Source organism: Cyprinodon variegatus, unplaced genomic scaffold, assembly GCF_000732505.1.
Source record: "Cyprinodon variegatus isolate N-32 unplaced genomic scaffold, C_variegatus-1.0 Scaffold186, whole genome shotgun sequence".
Taxonomy (NCBI): Eukaryota; Metazoa; Chordata; class Actinopteri; order Cyprinodontiformes; family Cyprinodontidae; genus Cyprinodon; species Cyprinodon variegatus.
In genome coordinates, this window is record NW_015150639.1 from 670,623 (window position 1) to 686,285 (window position 15,663).

The 15,663-nt window shown below is 41.3% G+C and overlaps 1 protein-coding gene across 3 annotated transcripts in view; it reads right to left on the reverse strand.

The window, feature by feature from the left end:
- Positions 1 to 15,663, reverse strand: part of pax7 (paired box 7) — a 53,313-nt gene that overhangs the window by 10,260 nt on the left and 27,390 nt on the right. For all 3 annotated transcript variants that reach the window (XM_015379171.1, XM_015379170.1, XM_015379169.1), the window contains 2 exons: positions 9,573 to 9,738; positions 8,479 to 8,675 (listed from right to left, as the gene is read on the reverse strand). In XM_015379171.1, the coding sequence (XP_015234657.1) occupies positions 8,479 to 8,675; positions 9,573 to 9,738 (363 nt within the window). The remainder of the gene's footprint in view (positions 1 to 8,478; positions 8,676 to 9,572; positions 9,739 to 15,663) is intronic.

A 15,663-nucleotide genomic window follows, 5' to 3' on the forward strand; every position in this document is an offset into this window, starting at 1 on the left:
GACAGCCGGTCCGGTGGCAGGCAGCAGATGATGGGCCCTGGTCTGCGTGCCGCTGCGTTAATTGGCCGCAGCACATTAATAAAAACTGAAAAGTCTTCTCATACGGCTGAAGCACAGGAGGATGAAGCAGAAGGGAGACGGGTGGAGGATGTGACGCTGGAGGCAGAGAGAAAGAGGGCTTTGAAGAATGTAATGCATATAGGGGGAGTTTGGGGTGGGGGGGATGCTAATTGTGTTCAATTAAGTGGCTGATTGGCAGTGACAGAATCTGGGCATTGACAAGTCAGGCACAGATGAGGACGATTAGCGGGCACTGAAACAAGCTGTCACTCCTCACAACGTGTTATCCACTCTGTGCCTGTGTCTCTTCTATCTGAGCTGTTTATGCAACACAAAGGAAACCTAAATGAGCGGAAATGAAACAGAATTCATATTTATGTTAGGCCTGTCCACACCTCCTCTTGTCTCTTCTTTGCAAATTACTATCAAATGAAATCCACTTGAGTCCACTCTTGCTCATGTTAGTGTCATTGTTAAAGAAAGCCCAGCTGTTCGACATGTAAAACGACCCCCCCATTCCTCCTAAATGTCCCCCAGTCTGAGCTATAAACTCGGCCCCGCTCTAACCAAAGGTTAATATGCCGTCTATTGGACTGCAATTGGAGAACGTGTGGGGAGCAATCCTCTATTCTCTGCTAGTGATATGCTTGAGTAACTATGGGATGGATTCAGCCATTGGGAACAAGAGACTCCCCTCCTCCCTCCTCTCCCACCTCCTCTCTGTGCACACAGTGCAGACTCTGACTCTTCAGGACCTCGCACCGACGCCTCTTTCTAAATTAAACGGCAAATTTTCTGATTCCAGGAGAGTGGCTTCAGCGAGGCAGGGCCAGTGCCTACGAGAGAAAGAGAGAGAGGAGAGCTCCAGGAGGAAGGCGAGGCGGATTGAGGGAGTGAGGGAGGAGGAGGAGCAGGAGCAGAGGAGGTTGTTTGCTGAAAACAGCAGGGGCCAAGTCTAGTGAAAAATGTCAGGTCAAATTGTTCTTGACAGTGTTAATATCTGCACCTCATAGCCATAATTACATGTAAATAAATAGTGAAATAGCTCTCAGCTGGAGAGGGGAAAAGCTGCTGTATAAGACAACCAGCTGCGGACCCTCAAACCTCCCCGTATTCTCATCTCATTGTGAAGAAGGGGAGACGAAAAGAGACAAGTCCAATGAAGCTTTCTGGCAATATTCATGTTCCTGGGCTTGTCGTTTTTTTCGTTTTATTTCTATGCTGAATAGACTTGAAGAAGCCAGAGAGGGACAGAGACAGAAGGAAAAGAAGCGACAGAATGGCTGAGTGAAGAAGTCAGAAACTATTAATCACAGCTATGCACCTGTCAGAGTGGCATCTGGAACTAACAGGAACCACATGCAGCCAGACTACATCCCAAACGTTGGCTGTGCATGGCAGGTTCTTCCTCATCTGCCTCTCTAACCCCTTGCACCCTGACCCCAGTCACTCAGTAGTTTTGCCTCCAATATTCTTAATATTATCATTATTAGAAATGCTCCAATCAGTAAATATAAGAGCAAAATGTTTTTTTTCCTGGTTTGTGATCCAAAAATGAAATGATAAAAACAGGATTTTCTTTAACAAAACTTTAAATCCCCACCAGTTTCAGTCAACAGCATGTATTTTGAAGACCCTCTTTTAAGTTTTGATAATTTGGATTAACTAAAGTCCTAAATCAAAAACCTGTGACATTCATTTTCTAACCTGCATGTGTTAGAGTCTCAGAGATTGCTATTGGTAGGGGAAAGTCTGACGAGTTTGTCTGTTTTAATTAATTATAAATCCAACCAAGAACAGATTATACACTAAAGAATGTCTATGTGGTTTAATAAGAAATTTTCAATGTTTTCGTCAATTGCATAATCAACCAAATTGACTAATCTTGTATTTTCTCAATTTGTTGTTTAGGTGAAAAATGTAAACCTTAAAAAGGAATGTGCAGCAAAGTGAGCTACATCTTTTAGAACAACAAAGGATAAGCCCTGATCCTTCAGTTTGGGATCAAACATTTTTATCAACCAAAACAATAATTGGAATCAGACACAATTATATATTGTAGGTTAGGCCTGAAAGGAAACGGGACTGTTTTCAACAAGGAGAAGCTTGATAGATATGTGTGATTAATTTTACTATCAATTAAATGCATCAACACTCTTCATTGCATTAACCTACATTATTTCCTTCAGTTATTTAGGTAACTGACGGAAATAACTAGATCAGAGACCAAATTATTAGATCAGAGAAAGGTCAGATTAAAGCAGAGACAGGTAAAAAAACAAATCTGATTTTCTCCATTTTCTGTTGTTAAAGACTGTAACATAAAACACAATATTTTATGTTTTATATGTGGTAATTTTTAGAATAAAAACTCTGAATCAGTTGAAAACTGGAATCGGCATACCTTCATGAAAAATGTTGACTAGGTTTCCACCAGGAGACGTCTGGTCAGTGCATCTCATCATTAATATCATTGTGCTTACTGTGTTAAGGCTGGAAATCTCCACTATATATCCCTGTGTGTGATAAGTGTTCTCAGATACGATCGGCACCTGCGTGCAGCAGTGGTACTCTCCACCTCATAGGCACAGCTGCGTGGGACACACCGCAAGTGAATCAGCCTCAGTCATTTTCCTCCTTAAATCCCCATCTTCCAGGATTTACTGAAATTCATATTGGCTGCCTCTGCAAGATAAATGTAAATCACATTCCCTTATATTTACTATTTATCAGGATGCAGCAGCTCACTTTCAGCAGGAAATATCTCTCACCCGCACACAAACACCCTTGCATTTAAATAGCATTTTTATTGTCCGCTGTAGCCTTTCATCTGGGCGCGGGTAGAAGAGCTGCCTCTCCAGGGGAGAAAGCTGGAGAGCAAGGAGAGGAAGGCGGGGAGAGGGAAGGGAACGCAGAGCACCATTGGCAAAGAAGGCATTGCTGGATGACAGAATGCCAAGTGGAGGGGAAGCAAGGTTGGTAGGTGAGAAAAATAGATTATGAATGCATCAAGCGCCAAGCAGAAATATTTTGGAATGAACGTGGAAATGGCAGCGCTCAGGCTGCTCGGGAGACTCACAAGATGGAGCAACAAATGGCTCAGGTGCAGCACTACTAAAGGAGAACTACATTGAAGGCTTCGACAGTGAAAAGCCCAATTATCAATCAGCAAACACCAACCAGCCATGCATTATAGCTGCACTTCATGAAAAAGGAACATTCATGCTGGAAATCTTTTTCCTCAGAGTTCGATAGTGTTGCAAAACAACGGCTAAAAAACATTAATAATCAGTTCAGAAACAGTATAGCCAGTGGATATGATTTGCAGCCCCTGGATTTTCTTGGCAACTGCTGACAGCAGGTCTGTTTTTTCTAAAGCCTCTTACATCTTTTTTTATACTTGCCAAATTGAAACAGTATTTGTTTTAATGGGAGTTCTAATTAACCAGTATGTATTCCCCCACTTGCTCTGCGAGTGGCTGAGCCGTGAATGCAGGCTATGTGCTCATCCCCTTTGATTTGTTGTCAGTGGAGGCTGCCAGCTGACACAGTGCCCGGTGAGAGGCTTAATGCCCAAGTTTTAATAATGTGGGGGACTACATGAATCTCCCCCTCTCATTGGTATTCAGGTGCAGGATGTCTTGTTAGAAGTCAGGGAGGGAGGCGGAATGAAGCCAGAGCCCCGGATTGTTCTGTACATTCGCCCCCCTCGCTCTCCATTTTTTTTTTTTTTTTGGCAACAGCAGAGCTAGCTTCTTAAAAATAATTCATCCCATTTTTAAAAGAAGCGTCTGCAGTAGCTAATGGAAGAGCAGCAGCACAGTTTGGAGTCTCCCCTGGCTTATCTCGCTTAGACAGTTGTGGGGAGTCGCTGGTGAGCATGGTGTCAGTGTGCGTGGTACGGTGCAGCGCCGCGCGGGCAGGCAGGCCTGGGGACACAGATCAAAGGGAGGCAGGGGTGAGAGCCGCTCTGCCTCTGATCCCGTGTACATTTGTGTGTGCGCAAGTGTGAGTGTGTAGGCCCCAGCCCACTCACACAGCCCAAAGGCCCTCCTCACACACATACACATCCTTGTCATTCCAAAACACACAACAGTTTCACAAAACTGCAAAACAGGAAAGAAAAGTTTCTTATAAAACTTTATGAAGTTCCTTTATCAGACTATCCACCGTACCTATCGAGTTAACAGCTTCACTCTTGCTCCATCATGCCTCTTTACAAGGAAAGGAACTGTGAACACCTTTCTATGGAATTCACTTTTCATCTGTTACTGATGGTATTTAGGCTCTGGTGTTATGTGAAAATGTATGAGCTTGATTTCATAATCGTTTCTTGCATTTGTTTTCATTTCTAATTACTGATTTTTTCTTTTCATGGCTCTGACCTGCCATTTGGAAGTTTTATTTAAGAGATACATTCTATTCTAGTGTGTGAAATGATTAAAACCTATCCATAAAAATATAATATAACAACATTTTAACAATAAAGGTATAGTGGAGGATGTTCTTTTTCTGGGTGGATTATCAAAATAAGTGGTCCTCCTAATTGTCAATCATTGGGTGATATGTTTACAAAAGGCTGTCCTACATGCTTGTCCCGATTTTCACTTATTGGTGGTGACGCTGACATACAGTAGATGAAAAATTGCAAATCTGCTTTTGGAAAGTAAGCTTAAATGAGCGATGCAAACAGCAACGTTTCAACAGAGCGTGCACGAGGAAAAATTGGCTCGTGAATTCTCGCATATGCGTTTAATAGACGTTTCCTATCGGGAGCGGGTACGGGGTTGGGCATGTGCATTCTTTTTTTAAGTGGAGAGGGCGGGTCTTTTCAGAAAATTTTTGAAAATTCTCCATGATACCTTTAACAGAGTTGTCTATCTTTGCATTACGGATAAATTTACCACTACAACTTAAAAAAATGGTATAAAAGTAGAAATAAAACCCAGACAGTCTGCAGGTCATTTTTTTTTTTTTTTATCTTTGTAGTTGGGTTGCTTCATGTCTGTCTTGGTTATAAATGATTCCATACATTCTATTTGTGGGCTACTTGACGGAGAAATATGTTGCTTCAATCAATTGGCCTTATCTGTCTTACTTTAACTGACCAAATGGGAAAATCATAAAGTATGGGTAAAATTATAATTCGTAAGTACAAGATAAGTAAAGAATTGTTTCAGTGTGACATTATTATGGAGCTACAATTACAGCACATCTCATCCATTTCTTTTTTTTTTTAATGAAGACAGTTTTGCACCAGATCAATTAAAAAAATAACTCAAGTGACCACTGTATTAATTTAGAAGCAGCTCTGTCTTACTCTCCTGTTATAGATTGTTAAATGATTCCTTCATTTTTTTGCATCTATTATAACTGTACCACAGCCTTAAAAAACCATTCCATAGGTGATCATCCCTTACTTACGTAAAGATCAAAGATGATGTCACACTGTGTGCTGTACATGTTGCACAGCCCTGACATTAAACAGGATTTCACTACTTCTTCAAATCAAAAGAAAATGATTGTATTATTTTGCTTTGTATGGTACAGATCTTTAACTTTTCTTTACATCCATCTCCATCAGCTTTAAGCATGATTAGCATAATTGACATTACAATAGTGAAACATGCAGTTCTGTTTGTGTTTCCTTTTAAAATAGACAGCCCTTACCTTGACTGTGAGATTTCGAGGTGATTGCAAACCTTGATAATCTAGCATCTTAGTCATAGTAGGCTAAAGTATTCGAAATTTCAAACGTATAAAATGGAGCAAACTGCTACTTGCTGTTATCTGCTGTCATTTAATCCCGACGCGCTTTTACAGAATACTGTTTCCATCGTTGGTTTGGTTTATTTCGGTTGCCAAAAGGTCAGTGACACATCTGGATATGTCAAGAGTAACATAATTCGATTACAGCCAAGATTAATTAACATTGCTGGAGGAACAAAGTCTCCTTGTGAGATGAGTAAAGCATATTCGATTTTATGTTTTTTTTCTGAAGAAATCCAAATCTCATATTGTCGGTCCATATTGCACTCAGTCTCTGACTATATGTTCAGTTGAGCATGACAAAAAATGCAGGGATGGTCGTCCTTCATGCCCCTGCTTTCTCCTTTTTCCAACACCTGCTGAGCCACTAAATGAAACATGACCAACAACAAAACACACTTCTGGTTTCATACCTTTTGCCCAGCCAGGCACAGCTTTGCTTTCAAGATCCTTTAATATACTTTTGACCGCGCTCCCCCACCCCAACCCCTGCACCCTCAACTAGCCAAACATGTTGTATACCCCGCAACAACAGCCGCCATTATGGACTGTGGATAGCTTTTCTCCCACCGCCTGTAATGGGCAGAGATGCGTGCTTTTGGGATGGGTCATGGAATTGGGATGGACGTGGGCTCCTGTCAGGACTGTTCAACGCTGCAGGATTCCATTACAGATTTGGCATCTCGCGACCGCAGTCCATTTACTGTGAATCACAGAATTTTTGTCAATCTTTACAGCAACTGCAAGGCCATCAGTACCAGACACTTGAGGGAATGGCTTGCACATGCCAATGCACAAGCATATCTCCTGCAAACAGACTGTGTCTGCAACTTAAAATATCAGTTTCTCATTTCCATCTCTATAGATTCTGCTTTTTTTGGCCAATTTCATGAAAGGAGAGAGAACATCTTGAAAGTGAAATTGCAACTTCTGGTTGTTGATTGGAATTTGGTTAAATGCAAGAGAAAGAAAATAGTAAATTTAACCAGAAGGTTTATTGTTTAGTTTTTAAGTGTTTTGCTTTGTGGAGAAAGAATATCTGCCCAGCACAGCAGGAAGCTGCACTGGTGAGCAAACTCTGATTTTGGTATCAGCGGGAGCATCCATCTCCATGCTGGGACACTGATAGGAATGCCACACAGCAATCTGGATGCATTCAAATCATTTCACCTCTATGAAGCACAAACATCCTGCAGAAGCACGTGGAAAGAATCAACACTTTAACTTTAAGCTTTATTCAAATAAACCCCTGAAAAACAGTCCAAACTCACATTAGGTGTAGGCTCTATCAGTCACTTTTGATTGAGTAATTGAAAACTGGAAATCCGCACTGTACAGCTGCCCAAACTCTCACATCCTAATCCCCACTGTGACAGGAAATGTTTAATATCCCAATACATTCTTTAACTGCTCTGACGGGGGGGAAAGGAAAGCGACAGTGCACCCCATGCCAGTATTAGAGAGACCCATTAATGATAATAATAATAAAAGGCTCCATGTTCCTGGTGTTTTTTCGGCAGGTTTGCAGTGAGAGCATTAGCAGTTAAAACCCCTGTGCCACGATTAACAATCAAACACGCTGTGAGCCTCCATGTTATCCTTCGTCGCTCCAGCAGGAGAGAAAATCTCTTTTTTGTCACAAAATCCTTAATTCTTTCTTCTCTGAAGAAAGAGGGTAATACCAAGAATGTTTCCAATCTGCTTTGAGAAATATTTGAAGGAAGGAGAAAAAAAAAAACTCCCAATAAAACATGTGTGAACGACGGGGTAATTGTGGACAAATGCAGCATTGAAATTCATTTTCAACTCTTTACACACCATTTCAATCTTATTTTCTGCCTGTTAACCACATCTTGTTGGTGAGGGTGGGCAAGACTGGCCAGTATTGATGGGTAATTGTGTATAATTCACTCCGTACACACGATTTGCATCAATACAAATCATTTTCCATTCTGTGCTACTTAAAGCTCAACCCTTACCAGACAGAGACGCATTTAAATGCTCATTAATGAAGGGATATCCAAAAGATGTTAACAGCTGAAACCAAAGGCTTTTGAAAAAAGAATGAAAGTAAATCTTTACATGCAATCCAAGCATTAAGTTCACATGGTAAAAATTAAGGTTCACTCTGTATATAAAGAGGCCTAAAAACTGTGCAGCATAAGAGACAAGCAGAAAAATCACACAAGGCACTGGAGTCTTCGAGCTGCACACAATTACGTGAAGCAGATTATGGGTCCACATTTATAAGCTTTAGCTAATTATTTCATCTGCATGTGCTCTCTCAGCTCGGTGCAGGATTTAGATGTCCCAGGGAAGTAGAAAAACGCTGTTTGGAGCAGCTCGAGCACTTCTGGTTGCTATCAAGATGAATTTTAATTTGTTGATGTTAATCCAATTGTTTTACAAATGTAGCAATTTGGGGTAGCTAAAATAAATCCAGGGCTTTGGAAAGGCGAACATAAAAGCCCACACTGGCAGTTATTTTCGCTGAACATGCTGTTTCTGAATCTTAATTTCGGTGAAAAAAAATGCAATTACATATCCTTAGCCGAGAGAGGAGGAGGAAAGCTGGGGAATAAAGAACGTTATCGACACCTATGAGAGAACAAGACATGGCAGCAGGCCTTAAAGGGCTGCTGGTCTGACCTGTGGGGAGAGCCCATTGCCAACAGGGTTCATGTGGTTGCTGGATGCAGAGGGGCTCATGAACGTATCGGAGTAGCTGGAGAAGCTGTGGCGATTGGACGACAAGCCGTAAGCGGAGCTGCTGTCAGCGCTCAGACCTCCCTGGTGCATGGAAGATGGTGGCAGGGGCTGGGGCCTGTGCAATGTGCTGCTGCCCTCTGATATGTACACACACACAAAAAAAAGCAAGATCAATAAGGCTCTGTTCCACAAAAACATGAATCTTTAAACATTTTCATAGATTTCATGGATAAATAAAAGTATTTAATAGATTAACATAAATAAGCAAAAAATATTGTCAGGACCAAGAAACACTTTATGTAGTTCGGAGATAAAGCCGTGTAAAACAGAGTCAGCACACATACATTTTCCAAGCTTTGGATTTGTCACAGAGCTCAATTTAACTGATAATTTGAAAATAAAGAGACTTTGACACAACAAACATTCTAACATAGCTGTTCAACTCAACTTGTGTATCTAAAGTTTTGGGCAGTAAGAATATTATTCAGAGAGGCAATCATGAGGCCCTTGATATCTCTGGAGGAGCTGTAGAGATCCACACCTCTTGGTGGGGCAGCAAACCTTTAGAAGGTTGAACCAAAACCTTCCGCCTAACCCTTTAGGCGGAAGGTTTTGGAAGGTTTATGAAAACTGATTTCCCACTACAATCACATTTTTAGGTCATTAGCATTACTTTTTCATTAGGAGGTCATTCAAGCCTTAGATTTTTAAACTTAAAGCATTATGGGGCTGTATGTTTCCAGAATAATCTTTAAAAAATGTTTTCTTTAATAAAAAGTGTAAAGCCTCCACTTAACCCCTGCTTATAATGGAAAAATTGTTTATTTTTGAGTGTAACAAAGATGTGATTATAAAGATAACTAGCAGCTGTATGCTTCTTATATGCAGCACATGATGCATGAAATGTATATGAAATATGGGGATGACATACCACAAATAAACACCACTAATGCAATTTTTACCTAAATTGGGTTAAAACAATTAAAGAGAGCATTCAGTATATTCTTGGATTACAGGCTGCATCAGTTACTTACCCTGCGATAGCGTAGTGCTGGGGTAGCTGGTCTCCGGCAACTGGTAGGTGGGTAGAGTTGGCATCCCTGTGGGTGGGAATCCTCCAGGAAGCAGATGGTTGAAGGCTGCTAACTGATTGGCGCCGGCCTGCTTGCGCCATCGAGCCCGCCTGTTGCTAAACCAGACCTGCAAGATGAATAAAAGTTGGTTAAAAAATAAGCTAATGTTTAGTGTACCAGTGGAGTTCTGCCACCTGTGATCAACATTACAGAGTATGTAGTAGTAATGCTTCAGGTTCTTGATGGTCTGCATCCCTTTTTAGAGCTTGGTGGCCAAAGTCTGTTGTTCTTAAGTGGTTGTGATCTGTGTAAACAGGCAATCCTAAGCTTCCTTCAGAAGGGAGAAGTTGCAAAAAGGTCAGAGACAGGCCCCCTAGTGTGCATTTGATTTCTTAAGTATGCCTGAGATGCCTTGGGTAAAGGCTGTTTGCTTCCAGGATATAACTAGTCTACAACAGGTTTATTTTTGCTGTGAAAGCAGACTTCAGAAGTAAAAAAAGTAGAACTCCAACAAAATGAGCAGCATCTCAATGTCACTTTTCTAAATGAAAGGGGTAGAAAATAGGGAGTCTTCAGAATGGCAAAGATTTACACATTTTAAAAAGGCTTCTGCTTCAACAAAACATGAATATAATCAGGCGCCTTTTGAAAAGAGCCAGCAACCTGTTCCATTTAGCCGAGACAAGGCCTGGGCTTCGCTGTGTGCTTGGGGTTGAAGGACATTGATCTATGCCTCGCACAGGCAATTCATCAGAGTTTAATACACTGTCAGCACAGTTCATCTACTGTTGTGTTTCAAACGGCCAACGCTATTGTGAGAGCACATGAAAGAGGGGGACAAAAGGCTCTCCGTACGCCACCGAGAACAGTGGACACAAAGAGGGGGCGTCCCTTTTAAACAGGTCTTAAAGAGGGACACTTTCAAGGGGACTTACACAGAGACGTACTCTGCATTCTGGGGGCCTGCCTCTTTTTTGTGCACTCAAATATACATATAGACTTGTATTGGTCTACAAGGGATCTCAGCCTTGCAGAGATCTTAATTCAAATGTGGTTCTTTTTCCACACAGTTGTTGGTTTCACAAAGACTTTTACATGTTTAAACCAATTTACAAGGAAGGAGATAAGATGCAACAGGCGGTGACTATGTCAGCTCTCGAGAAAAGGCCAAATCTCAGGGTGTACAAGTAGAAAACCAACAGAAAACCTTTATCTCAAGCACAACTGCTCTTAAAGACCGAGTCTGAATCTATTCAATCAGCTATTACAAAACAAATGCGAGTTGTAGCTCAGTCAAATTTCTGCTATTGGGATGTAGTGGAGCGTGCTCCAAGGTCTGCACTAAGCTTCATCTGGGCCAGACAAACAGCTGCCTGGCTCAAGGGTGGGAGGGGAGCTGACGGTCGGGGGTAGGGATTGAGGGAGGTGCACCCCCTTCTCTCCACACACTCCTGATCACCCCACCCAGTGGTGCCACTTCACCTTCGACCTCATCCTCTTACACCACCCCTTCTTTCATGCTCATTTTAACTTCCTTCCCTCTTTTGTCACCCAAGCTTAGGAAGGCAATGCCTTATCATGGCAGACACAAAAACACTAGAATGTTGAAGGTACTTTCCACTTTCAACATTTTATTATCAGTTTGTGCTTCACAATAAAGGATTTAATCAACCGTGTGTACCAATTCTTCTGAGAGTCTGCAGTATCCTACAGTACTGTAAAATGTATATTTGTTGCCTACTTTAGTATGTCTAATTGTTCTTTGCACCTACTGCTGTTAAGCCATCTTCAGTGTTTTGCACTAACTTCATGTCGTTTTGATGACAACCAATGATTGCATTTCTTTCTATCATTTATTTATAGATGCAAGAATAAAGTAAGTGTTGACCAGAAACTATAAAAAAAGAAAATAATATAGAAAGGGTCAGCAATAAAGTTGGAAGAAAATGTTATTAGCCTTTTTTTTTGGTAGCTGTATAAGTTTACAGCAAAGTTTGTTCTTTTGTTTTTTTTTTGAGTCCACATATTAAGATAAACTGACAGCACAAAAAAGTAACAGTACCAAATTTAAAGTTGAAATAAGGAATCCATGAAGGGATAATACAACAGTCTGATTTTGGACCAAAGTAAGGAGTCTTCCTTATTGGGTTCACACAAAAGAGTTGTATAGAAAGGAATTACAAAACATTGGATACGTATGAATCGGGAAAGACATGATCTGAGCCAAAACCACTGCATGTCATGTAAGCTGTCACACAATTTGAAATATGTACAGTAAAATGAAACTTATTTATTGGAGTTTGAAACAGATTTGTATTAGCAACATTAATTTGATAAAACCAGACATTCTGCCAGCTCTGGTGAAAAGGAAGCACACAGCACATGCATTGCATCAAGTCTAATATATGGGGGGAAACAGGGAACCATGTGGCACAGACTGAGTGGCTTTTTCCAACAGTCATCAGACTCTCAGCACAGAAAGGGATAAACAAGTGCTCGAGTGGGCCTGTTCATGTGCCCATACCCTATCACCAGCATGCATATATTACCAGCCCATTCTTCTTGTACTTGCACACATCAGCTCTTGCACAGACTACGACACACAGCCCGAAGCCGAGGATTTGAGGCTGTGTGCTCTGGAACCTGATCACAAAGTCACCTTGGAACAGAAATTCTCCTCTACTTCCTCCAATCCGGTTTAATTCTCTGCAGCAGCACCGACAGCTGCAGAGCTTCCTCCGTGTTACCCCCATTTACCTACGAGTGTGGAGCCGAAATTCACATGGATTTCATTTCGTTCTTATGTCATGAACTAAAAGCTTTCACAGCATATAGTGCTCTTAGACAGACTTGTATCGCTGGATCGTTGTAAGCCAGTTGAGCCAAAAGGGTACAGGCGGTCTATCAAAAGTCAAGAAATAAAGGAGGAACAAAAAGAAACAGGAGAGTTGAGCTGCATCTGTGCATCCCTAAAATATTTATATCCCTGATCATTTTGTGACTTTATATTTGGAAATGTGACAGACTTACCAAGTAGTGCATAACTGTGAACTGGAATGGAAAGGATATATCTAACATATCCACTACTAAAAATCTGCTGAATTCCTTGGAGGTTTGTTTGACCAGAATGCATGTCTAAAATCTAAAAATGTTTCCCTTCCATTTGGAAAATTGCAAAGGTTTCATTGGTAGGAGCTCTGTCACATATCAGGTTATTCGGATGGGAAGAGGGTGTTCAATGGGATACATATGACCCAAAAAAAGGTTTATTTGGGGCCTTGTGAACACAACCATCCACTGAAAATGGACAAAATGGATGAATACATTTATGATCCAAGAAGAATGAATATTTTTGCAAGGCACTGTTTGTGCAAAGTTTAAACCTAGAATCTGATAAATCATGAGATTTTTAGTGCAATGATGAAATTTGAGCGCTTGGTTCATAATAGGCTCAATATTGCTTCATCTCGCCTAATCTTTTTAGTCCTAGTCAAAGGAATTGATTCTGAGCGATTAAATATCTTTTTTCCCCGGATGATCAGTGATAGCGAACACTCAACCAAACAATGTAAAGGCGTAACAGTGCACTGCAGAGAAAACCCACTGCGTTGTTTCCCTTAAACAGGATCATTCACATATGAGAATTGCCTGTTTACACAATCCTCCATGAATTCTTATACCAAAGACAAGTCCCGAATATGTGACGCCTTTCAGGAGCCAATTTGCAACATTCGGTTGATGAATACCAAGAGCCGACAGATAATGACAAAACAAAATGTGCTGCTGACTTCATACCCATAAAGAAGGAGAAGAGGTGATGCAACTGGCTTCAACAACACACCAAATCCTCTTCTGCTCATACCACGCAATATAACCCCCTCCTTCTCTTCTCGTGCCTCACATGTCCTCCTCCTCTTTCCTTTTCCTCTTTCTTCCCCTCTGATTCCCTCCCTGCTTGCCTTCCAGACTGGCACTATGCTAATTAAAGTAGCTAGGAGTGTGAATTTGTGAGGAGAGTGGGATTAGTTTGATAAGTATCAGGAGTACAGAAGCACTGTACCAAAGTCATTTAAATTCTAATAATAAGAAAGTGTTAGAACATTCACAGTGATGCATTGCAACAATTTCTTTCCGACAATCTACACAAATCCTATTTATTCCTTTATAAGTAGTAAACCCGCACTGGCGGGAATACAGTTGCCTGTTGGGTTTAGTTGCTACCACTCTGTACTATTCCCTTCACAGCTCTGAAACTTAACTGATAGCACCACCAGGAGGAAATATTAACATGGAATACCTTACACTTCCACTAACCTGCTTAAAACTACCTGCATAAAGATTTAAATACATTTAATGTACAGCTAAGGATTCTAGCACACAGCCACTTCCAGTCCTTTTCTGCAGGATCTCATTCAGAACAGCGTGAGTCACAGATAAAGAAAGAAACTTTTTACAAATTGATTTGCATGCTTCATAAAAAGCAGTGCTTATGCCTTATTAGATTCAACTAACTATAAAAGCTACACGGAGGATTTTTATTGGTAATGAAAGAGGACCTATGTGACAGATTTGGTAAAGTGAGCCGGCAGGAGCATGCTGAGATGATGAGCTCTGGCCGAGATGCAGGCGTCTGTCTCTTAAAAACTTCAGCCTAAATAGGAGGCAAATGCAATTTGCTTCATGTGTAAGAGCTGATTTACAGCGACCTACTGCCTATTGCCTCCACATCCCTCCCCTTCTTATTGCGTTCCCACCTGATCCATTGCTTGGCCACCATAAAACTGCTTTGTTTCCTGCCCCTGTTAAAACTGAGGGTTTATCAGAAGGAAAGTGGCAGGGCGCTCTGCATCTGCAGTGGATGCAGAGAAGGTGGACTTTGGCAGTGTCCCCTTCTACAGAGAGAGCCTGGAACTAATTGCTGGGAGATATGGATCACATCCCACAATTTGTTGGCCAGGATGATAAAACCATTGCACGGTTTGAGCTGGTAAAGGAGCACAGGGAAGTTAACTCAAAGAAGGAAGCAGGGCTGATCAAGATAGATGTTTGGAGGGTCATACAATGGCAGGTGAGGGCAGATGCCAGGCTGTTAGCTCTGTTTATTAGTTTATGTTTGGAGTCAGAGCTAAACCAAACTTTCATCACCCATAGGGAAATTCAGCTTGTAATTTACAACGAGGCTTTAACTGCCACGTGGGGACCACCTTGTTTACAGAGGTGTTAGCTTCATGGTTTACCTCTGCTCCCAACCTAAAAACTGTTTTCCACATTATCACCCTCCTAAAAGACAAACAGATACCAAAAAAACATGACAGCTCACACAAATCTGAGTTAAAATGTGAGTTTGTGGGACCCCCGCCTGTAACTTATCTCTTGGACTCACACTGCGGCTGGTTTCTGGATGACATCTGGAAGATGCGTCATTGCAGCTGCGCTAGAGAGGCTTTGCACTCTGGCCAAAGGGTCGCTCTTCTCCTGGCCTATGAAGGGCCATTCGGGCTCCACCGTAGGAGCCCAGCTGGTGGACATCTTCTCATGTAAACTCATATTTCAGTGACAAACTTTCACACTATCAGCTGTCCGATATTGGGGGTGGGGGGTAGGGAGCTGAATGTGCACATGTGAATTCAAGATTCACAGTTAATTTTAAGGCTGGGATACTTTTAAAATAAATTCCAACAACGTGCTTAAACCGTATGTTTCTTAAAACATGCAGACTGTGGCACCACTTTCAGTATTATTTATTTTGGCTACCAGTACCCTTTTTCTCCCTAGCCTTCTCAGAAAATTGAGTTTAGATTGACCTTTTGAAACTTTCAAAGCCTTAAAGAATTAAATTATGAGGAAAACAGCATTAACAAATTACACCCCCCCGCCAAAATTCCTCAGCTTTTCACATGACATCATTTAAGTCTATTATCCAACAGCAAGGAGACAGAAGTAACTCCAACGGCTTTCTTCTCCAGCCCTCGTGTTTGGGCACTTCTTTATTACTTCTTCATGATGACTTCTTCATTTGCTTTTCCATAAATACTAATCCATCAATACAAAA